Source organism: Hemibagrus wyckioides, linkage group LG05 (assembly GCF_019097595.1).
Source record: "Hemibagrus wyckioides isolate EC202008001 linkage group LG05, SWU_Hwy_1.0, whole genome shotgun sequence".
NCBI classification, from domain to species: Eukaryota; Metazoa; Chordata; class Actinopteri; order Siluriformes; family Bagridae; genus Hemibagrus; species Hemibagrus wyckioides.
In genome coordinates this window covers 17,572,935-17,583,042 of record NC_080714.1, presented here as the reverse complement: position 1 = coordinate 17,583,042, position 10,108 = coordinate 17,572,935, and the positions used below count along the sequence as shown (strand labels likewise).

At 40.5% G+C, this 10,108-nt stretch overlaps 1 protein-coding gene across 8 annotated transcripts; it reads left to right on the top strand.

Moving 5' to 3' along the window:
* Positions 1 to 93: 93 nt before the first annotated feature.
* On the top strand, positions 94 to 9,452 carry nfyal (nuclear transcription factor Y, alpha, like). Of its 8 annotated transcripts, none has more exons than XM_058388854.1 (10): positions 94 to 221; positions 977 to 1,073; positions 3,664 to 3,747; positions 4,909 to 5,055; positions 5,213 to 5,344; positions 5,442 to 5,544; positions 6,282 to 6,436; positions 6,864 to 7,040; positions 7,187 to 7,294; positions 8,581 to 9,452. In XM_058388854.1, exons 2-10 carry the CDS (start codon positions 999 to 1,001, stop codon positions 8,641 to 8,643), a joined length of 1,044 nt encoding a protein of 347 aa, XP_058244837.1. In that variant the 5' UTR covers positions 94 to 221; positions 977 to 998; the 3' UTR covers positions 8,644 to 9,452. The 8 variants fall into 8 exon arrangements, with proteins under 8 accessions (XP_058244837.1, XP_058244836.1, XP_058244838.1 ...); XM_058388853.1 differs by having other exon boundaries at positions 3,664 to 3,750; XM_058388855.1 differs by lacking the exon at positions 3,664 to 3,747.
* The last annotated feature ends 656 nt before the right edge of the window (positions 9,453 to 10,108 follow it).

Sequence of the window (10,108 nt, the reverse complement as noted above, 5' to 3'; positions counted from 1 at the left end):
AGTATCATGCCTTGTCATCTAGGATTGGCTCACACCATCTGTCCAATCAGTGAGCAGCCAATCTTGGTTCAGAAGGCGGGGTTTTCTAGAATACGGTGGAAATCATTAACGTTTCCCCTCAGCGTCGTTCATTTGCGCCATTTTGTCAGCAAGCTGTGGTGATTGGGTTTTTCACTTCTGTACTGGAGCCAATCAGAAGGGAACCGGACAGCTGAGAAACGGTAAAGAGTGCGCGGCTCCAGAGGAATGGTTCCTCACTACACCCATTGGTTTGTCATTGACCAACCAAATTACTAACTCGACATAAATACAGAAATCAAATCGGTAACATGGGGAATAACAAGCGACACAGCGGCGATGTAAACAGGGATAAAATGGAGGACGTTGTGTTGGACATAGCGCTGGCGTTAGAGCTCGTAACTCATGACAAAGAGCCGACTTAGCTGGTTAGCTTTTTATGCCTTATACTTTAGTTTCTGTACCTAGCGAACAAAGACGCTAACCAGCTAGCGTTCCTTTACAAAATACTATAGTGCAATTTCGCAGGGGATTAATAAAGTATCTATCTATCTATCTATCTATCTATCTATCTATCTATCTATCTATCTATCTATCTATCTATCATGCTGCGAGCAATCAGTTGTATTGAAGTGTCGCTTATTCCTAGCATGTTGGCTTCTTCTTTTTGTTATTTATTTAAAGCGAGACACAAATATAGTGTTAAATATTATATGATGATTTTGAACACGTGTAACAAGCTCCATGAGTTCGATAGACAGGACAGTGAGTCTTATTGTTACTAGACAATGTACTAGACATGTAGTTCATGTCCTACAGCTGTAACTACATTGAGCTCGGATTTTTTCGGCAATTGATCCGGATTGTTGGTTAAAGAACTAACAAAATATATATAGTAAAAGTCTGACCCGTGTACATACCTGCACGATGCAAGAATTAAATGCTCCTTTTACTTCAGATCGGTGAGATTGTTGGAGAAAATGGAGCAGTACACCTCCACAAGCGGTGGGGAGCAGATAGTCGTGCAGACGGCGAATGGACAGATCCAGCAGCAGGTAAGCAAGGACAAGAGGGACCAACTTAATGGTCTGGGGTCTTAATGTGACTGACTGAAGCTAGTACAATGACAAATTTGTATGCTTGTTATGTACAAACACAGATCACAGGGATGCATCACTCAGTTTCCCCTCAATTGTCACTGCAAAATGAATATAAATAGACTTGATTTGAACAGACCTTCAGTGGATGGGATCAGGACGTAATGTCAAATCCAGTTTAATACATATGCAACACTTTAGGTTAATGCAGATCTGTCAACATTCCCACATCAGAGTAGATACACTATATTGCCAAATGTTTTGGAACCCCCCTCCAGATCATTGAATTCAGGAGTTAGGCTTGGCCCCTTAGTTCTAGTGAAAGGAACTCTTGATGCTTCAGCATACCAAGACATTTTGGACAATTTCAACTTGTGGGAACAGTTTGGGGATGACCCCTTCCTGTTCCAACATGACCGCGCACCAGTGTACAAAGCAAGGTCCATAAAGACATGGATGAGCGAGTTTAGTGTGGAGGAACTTGACTCTACTCTAATTCATCTCAAAGATGTTCTATCAGGTTGAGGTCCTATGTGAAGTTCCTCCACTCCTCTTGGTATGCTGAAACATTAAGAGTTCCTTGAACTAAGTGGCCAAACCCACCCCCTGAAAAACAACACCTGAATTCAATGACTTGGATCTATATTTTTGAGGATGAGACCAAAAAAGTTTCAAATGTAACATTTTACCAAAAAAACAAAGACCACTAGAAGTGATTATTTGGGACATTATGCAAGAGATTTACATATTATTCCTCTTATGGGACGGCATGTGTATTAGTATCATCCCTGGTGCATCCTAAGATTATGGTCATAGTTTAATATGTGCAACATGCACTCATTGAGCACTTTATTAGGAACACTTTAGGTAATCATTCAGGTAATTATCTGATCAGCCAATAATGTGGCAGCAGTGCAGTGTATAAAGTAATGCAGATACGGGCCAGCAGCTTCAGATAATCATCACAGTGTGGGTTGATGAGAGATCAACTGAGAATGGCCAGACTGTTTTGTGCTGACAGAAAGACTGCAGTAAGACAGATAATCACTCTATACTCTTGTGGTGAGGAGCAGAATGTACAAATCATTGCTCCTTGAGGCACATGGGCTACAACAGCAGAGAACCACATCGGGTTCCATTTCTGCCAGTCAAGAGAAGAAAGCCAAGGCTGCAGTGAGCACAGACTCCCCAAAACTGGACGTAGCCTGGTCTGATGAATCACAATGTCTGGCGAGGCACACTGATAGTAGGGACAGAATTTAGCATCAACAGTATGAATCCATGCTGCCTTGTCAACAGTCCACACTGGTGGAGATGGTGTAATGGTGTGAGAAATGTTTTACTAGAACACTTTGTCTGTTAATACCAATTAATTGTCTTTGGTATATGCATTGCACTGCCAGTATGAGTATTGTTTCTTACCATGTGTATCTCTTCATGGCCACAATTTAACCACATTTTAATAGCTACTTCCAGAATTGTAATGCTCACAAAATTATAATCATAGAATTATAATCTCAGAGTAAAAGTTGTCTCAGACTGGTTTCATGAACATGAACACGAGTTCAGTGTTCTTAATTGGCCCTCATTGTCACGAGATCTAAATCCTGTAGAGCAGTTTGGAATGTGGTAGAACAGGGGATTTACAGCATCTAAATTCACCTGAAACACAAGAATTGTGTGATGCAATCATGTCAACTTGAACCACAATCTCAAAGGAATGTTTCCAACATCTTGTAAAATCCTCAGTGAAGGATCAGAATCAGAAAAACTTTTATTGCCAGGTACAGCAAAGAGCACTTTACACTACTAGGAATTTGTCTTGGTGTCAGGTGCAAACATGTACACAGACATGAAATGTGTACACAATTTTAGAATAAATTAAATAAGTACTGTATACAGAAAGTGACTTTGCATGAGAAGTAGAATGTAAAGTGAAAGTGACTGTCCAAACATGTATACAGATATGAAGTATGTACACAATCTAGAATGAAATAAATATTGTATACAGAAGTGCGAGTTTGCATGAACAGTGACTGTCCGTAAGTTGTTTTTTGGGGGGTACTGGGGGTAAGTGGGGCACTGTTCAGCTGGCTGACTGCAGTGGGGAAGAAACTGTTCTTGTGGTATGAGGTCCTGGTCCTGATGGACCAGAGTCTCTTGCCAGAGGGGGGGACTGATAGAGTTCCTTTACAGGATGAGAGGGGTCGGCTGTGATCTTGGCCTTGTCCCTGATGCAGGGTGTCACCCACTCTGCTGAGAAGGTGATCGGCTGCAGTCCCCCATCTCTCTAGTAGCTGTACGTAGGATTGAGGCTGTTTTTGAGAGCAATGGGAGGTCCTACCCAGTATTAGTGTATTGTTCCTTATAAAGTGCTCAGAGACTGTGCAGAACCTGTTTGTATTATTATTATTTATTTTATTTATTTGCTTTCAAGACTAATCCATGAGCATACCTTTTCACCAGCACAAGTACTAGTTTGTAGAACCCCAAAAACAGGTGTAAGAGGTGAATCAGGAGTGATCTGGTTATATGGGCTTATTTACAGGCACAGGGCACAGTCACAGCTGTACAGCTGCAGACCGAAGCGCCTGTTGCTACAGCAGCCGGTCAGCAAGTGCAGACACTCCAGGTAGTTGTGAGAACTCTGAGCTCATAATCTTCACTGTTGCATGCAGCTTGTGTCTGTGTCCCTGTGCGCTGACCAGCATGCCTCAGCACTGTTCATAATGGACCAAGCTTCAGTTTCCAAAGCCATTTGTTTCTAATACTGACACTGGAAACATTTATTATTGGTTTTGTTATACTACAGCACTGTTGGTTGTACTAGGTTATTATTATAAAAATAGAGAACTTGTTTTGCAGATGTTTTTAAACCATAAACAATACTATAATCTGATGGAAAAAACACAGCAAGCTTCAGTGTGGTGATGCATTACACCACTTTGCTCCTGTAATTGCATACTCATGGTATTTTTTTTTTCCTCTTTCTTATAAAGTTGCTTCAAGAACAGTGCTTTCTGGAAACTCGGCCTTGATCTGTTGTGAGGCAATGTTTTGCATTTTGTAAATAATTTTTTAATGTATACTGTATTTTAAATTCAGGTGTACATCCAGCAAACAGTCAGAAGGGAGGCCCACAGAAAGCCTTCTCTCATTACTGTTTGTTGTTCTTATAACTGCATTTTTATGTTTGCAGTACATTGCATGGTGCTTCATCTGCTTAATGAGCTATTATGAAGATTCCATGTTGTGTATGAGTACAACGTTATACCTATAACTTTACAGCAAAGCTGTGTTGAATGGATCGCTACTGCATCATCTTCAGCATGTTCTAATATTGCTCATGTTTGTCCCAAACATGTGAACAGTGCAGTCCTTCATTCAGTCTTCATTCCCATCTCGTGTCCTTATTTGCTTTTGCCTTTAACTGGTGTATCACTATCACATTTATAATTACTTGGATTACTAACTTAGTTAAAGTGTTATGAATAATTCATGCTTTCCAACACTTGTTCTGGAATCCTGTACATTTTTGGTTATTTCCTGGTTAAATGCCCCACCCGAGTCTCCTTGTTAGCTGATTGATTGGATCGGACAAAACGATAAACTATGCAGGACACTCCAGTATCAGAGTTGTGAACCTGTGTAAGCTGTGTCACTGTCAACAGAAATGCACCACCTAAATATGTCTAATGCATGAAAAGGTCATAGATTGAAAAGTCTTTGTCTAATGCATGGAAAGGTCTCTTCAGTGCACCAAACTAACTGTGTGTCTTGTGCTCGTGTGTAGGTCCAAGGCCAACCGCTAATGGTGCAGGTGAGCGGAGGTCAGCTGATCACCTCCTCAGGGCAGCCTATCATGGTACAGGCCATGTCTGGAGGCCAGGGCCAGACCATTATGCAGGTGCCTGTGTCTGGAGCTCAGGGCTTGCAGCAGGTAACAGACACAAGAACTATCTAAAGCAGAATATCTGTAGTTTGTATGTCTCCATACCAGAATACTTTCAGTTCAACAGTGTACAATGAGTCAGTTTTGCTAACACAATTGTTACCGTCCTGTTATAATCTCCTGCTTCATTCACGCTGGTGCTCAGATCCAGTTGGTGCAGCCGGGGCAGATCCAGCTGCAGGGAGGGCAGACGCTGCAGCTGCAGGGGCAGCAGGGTCAGGCCCAACAGATCATTATTCAGCAGCCCCAGACAGCCATTACTGCAGGACAGAACCAGGTCAGACATTCACTATTTTTTCTTATGAAATAGTGCTTTGTTACAAAGTGGTCATAGAAAAATGTATTGAAATGTTCATGTTATGTATGTGTGACAGGGCCAACAGATTACAGTCCAGGGCCAACAGGTTGCTCAGACTGCTGAAGGCCAGACCATCGTGTACCAGCCTGTGAATACAGATGGCACTGTGCTACAACAGGGTATGTTCTCTCTCTCATTCAGTGTGTGTGTGTGTGTGTCTGTGCACGCATGCTAGCGTGTGTCCTAATTGTTGAAGCTACTTGAATTTCATTTAATGACTGTTAAACAATCAGTTAAAAATTAAGTGAGCTCATGAATGTTAATGAGCCTGTGGCAGTTTGCGCTTCAAATTGTTTTTATTACTCTGCTTCTCAAAAGTCCTGTCTGGCCTACCATATGAAATTAGACAGTCTGTTGGGTCAAACATTAATTTAAACAATGTTTTATTTTTTATTCCTGATCTTATTTGTCTGCTTCTTGTAGTCTCCATTCCTTATTCCCTATTATATTAGCACTGCATAAGTCCTCAGCTGCTTTTGAAGAATTAATGGATTGTTGCTTTCTAGCAAGTGTACTTCAGTGGTAAAGCCTGTGATGATTCTTTGCTGCTCAGTTTAGACTAATTGTTTTGAAGAATGATCATAGTTTACTAATCTATGTGGTAGGTCTGAGAATATATAGACAAGCATGCTATAAAACACGAGAGCATCACTGTGTCTGAGTAGTAGTACATGTGTACCCGAGAATTAATTAAATATTAAACCTGTTAAAATACTCCAGCGTTTTATTCCTATCTTAAGATTGGTCGCATATTATTCTGCCTGGCTATACCAATATAATCCTTTTAAATAAGAGAGTATTACTTTGACTTTCTATTTTGATACTTTGACATTGATGTTTGGGTGTAACTCCTCAGGAATGATCACAATCCCGGCAGGCACACTGTCTGGCACACAGATCGTTCAGGCAGCAGGGGGCGCCAACACGTCTACCACCAACAGTGGCCAAGGCACAGTCACGGTCACGCTGCCGGTGTCTGGCAATGTGGTCAGTACAGGAGGGATGGTCATGGTGAGTGCTGCAATACGTGTCTTTATTACTCACTGCACTGATTTCATTTAATTCTATTATATGGATTCATAAAATTCACCCTAAAGCTGCTCTGTGTACCTTATGTGTATTCCATCATTTAAGAGGCTTTGTGATGTAAACTTTTGGGAAGTTTGTGGTAGGTTGGTTTCATTTGTTTGCTGTTAGTATGGATATCACAGAACCGTCACTCGTTTTTCGCATATTGCAGCGTTATGTGTATAAGAATGAAATGAGCGGGAAAGTGTGCTGATCTTTTTAAACAGATTATGCACACAGCCGATCTGTGGGTGTCATTGCCACATGATGGTGCTTCCTGCCCTGTCCTTGCCAAAATTCCAGAAAAATCCTATTTCTTGGTAGTGGATTGTACTGACATGTTTTTGGCCCATTTGGGCTTGTGTATCAGATGGTGCCTGGTGGAGGAAGCACGATACCCACCATCCAACGAATTCCTCTCCCTGGTGCTGAGATGCTGGAAGAGGAGCCACTATATGTCAACGCCAAACAGTACCACCGCATCCTGAAACGAAGACAAGCTCGTGCTAAACTGGAGGCTGAGGGCAAGATTCCTAAAGAAAGGAGGGTAAGTGACAGAGGATTGGAACAGTATATAGAGTGAAGAGGTTTGCTGATCTAGTGTCTGACTAATGATTTTGGAGTTCTCCAACATAAATAATGAGCTCCAAAACCCAAGCCTATTAGACCCAATTCTCTTTCTTATTTCTGCAGAAATACCTTCATGAGTCAAGGCACAGGCATGCCATGCAGAGAAAGCGTGGTGATGGTGGCCGCTTCTTTTCACCAAAAGATAAAGAAGAAATGGCTCTAGCCATGCAGGTGAGACCACAGGAACAGGACCGAGTCAAACAGGAAGACTTCCACAGAGCCGTCGAAATCTCAAGCTCACACTGGCTACCTGGGCAAACTGTGCCTCTTGCTTAGCTGCTGTTCTCTGCTCTCATTGGCTGCTGAATGCTCCTCCCTTGCTTATGCACACATCGGCAGCCCTGCACCCACCTCCACCCTTCTTGCTTAGCCGAAGCATTGCTTTTTCTGTTTTTTTTCATAGGTGCATTTGTGGTGTTGGGTTTTTCGTTTCTAAAATGCTGCTTCATGAGGCAATGGGACAATTAGACTGAAAGCAAAAGTTGCTGAGCTAAGGTTGGCAGAGCTTTTTGTACATACTGGTGAAACAGGATTCTAGTCAGCTCTGTAGCAGCCAAGGGCACACAGTCCACTTTATTACAACACATCGTGCTTTTAAATATAGTGTACAGTTACAGAGTTATGATATTTGTTCAAATGTTGAAAAAAAAACCCTCTGCAAGTAAAAGCATTGGTGTTAAACCAAAAAATAATCAGTTATGTTATATAGAAAATAAAAATGAATTTTGCATAAAGAATGCTTATAGAGATGCTTTGTATTAAAGCATCTGGGATCCTGTAACCTTTTATTATAGAAACAGTTATGTTAAGAGCACCATGAGAGAATTCAGTAGCACAGAGAATTTTTGCCATGCAGTGTCTGTAAAGAAATGACTTTCTGCCTGTCTGATTTATCCATCACATACTGCAGTATTCTGTTCATTTTCTTTGGTTTTTGTTTTCTGCCTGTTTTTTTTTTTTTTTTGTTTCTTACACTATGCTTCTGTTGCCATGTGTTGTGATTTTATCTTTTTTTTTTTTAAATAAATTACTCAGAACAGTAAAATGTTCAACAGCTTGCGCTCAATAATTTCTTGGCTTCTCATAAAACATTTCTTTTGCATTGTTGCATTCCATTGTCTGGTTTCCTGTTATATCATTTATTTATGTTATGATTATAAAGATGGATTTTATCAACCACAGGCTATAGAAATGTTCATTCTTGGATTCAAAAACTTTAGATAAATTGCTTTTTCTCTTCTTACAAAAACCAGTGAGTAAATATAGGATAAAACATTTTGTTAATTATTAGGCTGCATAACTGCTTAGTGTGTGCTTGCTGCAACTCATTTAATGCACAGCCATGTGTTCACATAAAGGTTAACTAGTAAAGAAACCACCAACGCTGAGTCAAATGTTTGTGTATGTGTGTAAAAATTTATCAAACTGCTTACACAACCCTCCTTCCTTGTTTGTAGGAGCAGCAGGAGCAGAATCAGGCAACAGAAGAGACAGTGGCCCAGATTATACGGGTATCATAGCAGGAAACGGCATGTTTCCTGTGTACATAACTGCTTAATGCAACTGTAGATCAACAGGGCAATTCAGTGTCTCTCTCTCCTCCTTCCTTTTGCCATAAACACTAGTGACAAGCATAAATAACTTTTTTTTATGTTAGTGAACATAATTTGCTGATCTTCAATGCTGTGAGGTGAATGTAAGGAGACAAGCTCACATGTGACTTATTTCTGATATTAAACCATTGGACAAAATGTACAGATAGCCTTTATACATGGTAGTGTATAAGTGTTACTTTCTAGTAGTTGTAGTTTTATGATTCCATCTGGTGTGTTTTGCATAATTTGAAATGTGTTTTTAGTGGAGTTTTTAATTTCTTATATATTTAAACTGTAGTCTGAGACCACGTTTATCCTTTTATCGTATTAACTGAAAATTGCTGTGAGTAGATTCTTTTCTTTGTTTCGGTGGGACAAAGGGTGAATGAAGGGTGGGTCAAACAAAGAATTTTGCAAATTAGTCTATTTGTCAGGGGATTTCTGATTCTGTGGCTTTCAGCCTTGTACATTATTGCTTGTAACATGAAGACTTTGTAACTTTCAAATTTTGATATTACCAGGATTTGTAATCTGAGAAAGGCCTTTTGTAGTATCTGTGCTAGCCAGTATGCCTGCACTACATGTCTTCCCGTTTCACTTAAACAAGACCTTGAGTCATGGCAGGCATATGTATATATTCTTTTGATGAAAATTATATATTCTTTTGATGAAAACACTAAAGTCTTTTCAAATTTTGATTAAATTATGCAGTGGAACAGTGCAAATTTTTGTGTAATCATTTTTTTTTTTCACTACTCTAAGCACTTACACTGTTGGAGGCTGTAAATGATCTTAATTCCATCAAGTTCAGCTCTGTCCTTTAATCAGCTTAGCTCTGTGGACCGAAAGCAGAGATTTTAGTTCACTAATGTGTGCACCAGGTTCTTTACAGTTTTGGTCCACTGCTAGCCCAATGTTAACCATGAAAAAGACTGATCCTGTTTAGTATCGGGGTACTTTTGTATGTCAACAATTCATTATGGATATTCAAAATTTTCAATTACTGCCAGTAAATAGCTTATGAGTGAAATTCGAGATTCATGCAGGAGCTGTGTATGAGTAGATACACTGACTAGGCATAACATTATGACCACCTCCCTAATATTGTGTTGGACTGATGCACATTTTGACACCTTTCCAGCATTAACCTCTTCAGCAATTTGAGCAATAGTAGCTCGTCTGTTGGATCGGACCACATGGGCCAGCCTTCGCTCCCTACTTGCATCAGTGTGCCTTTGCTGTCCGTGACCCTGTCACCGGTTCACCACTGTTCCTTCCTTGGACCACTTTTGAGAGATACTGACCACTGCAGACCGGGAACACTCCACAAGAGCTGCAGTTTTGGAGATGCTCTGATCCAGTCGTCTAGCCATCACAATATGGCGTCAAT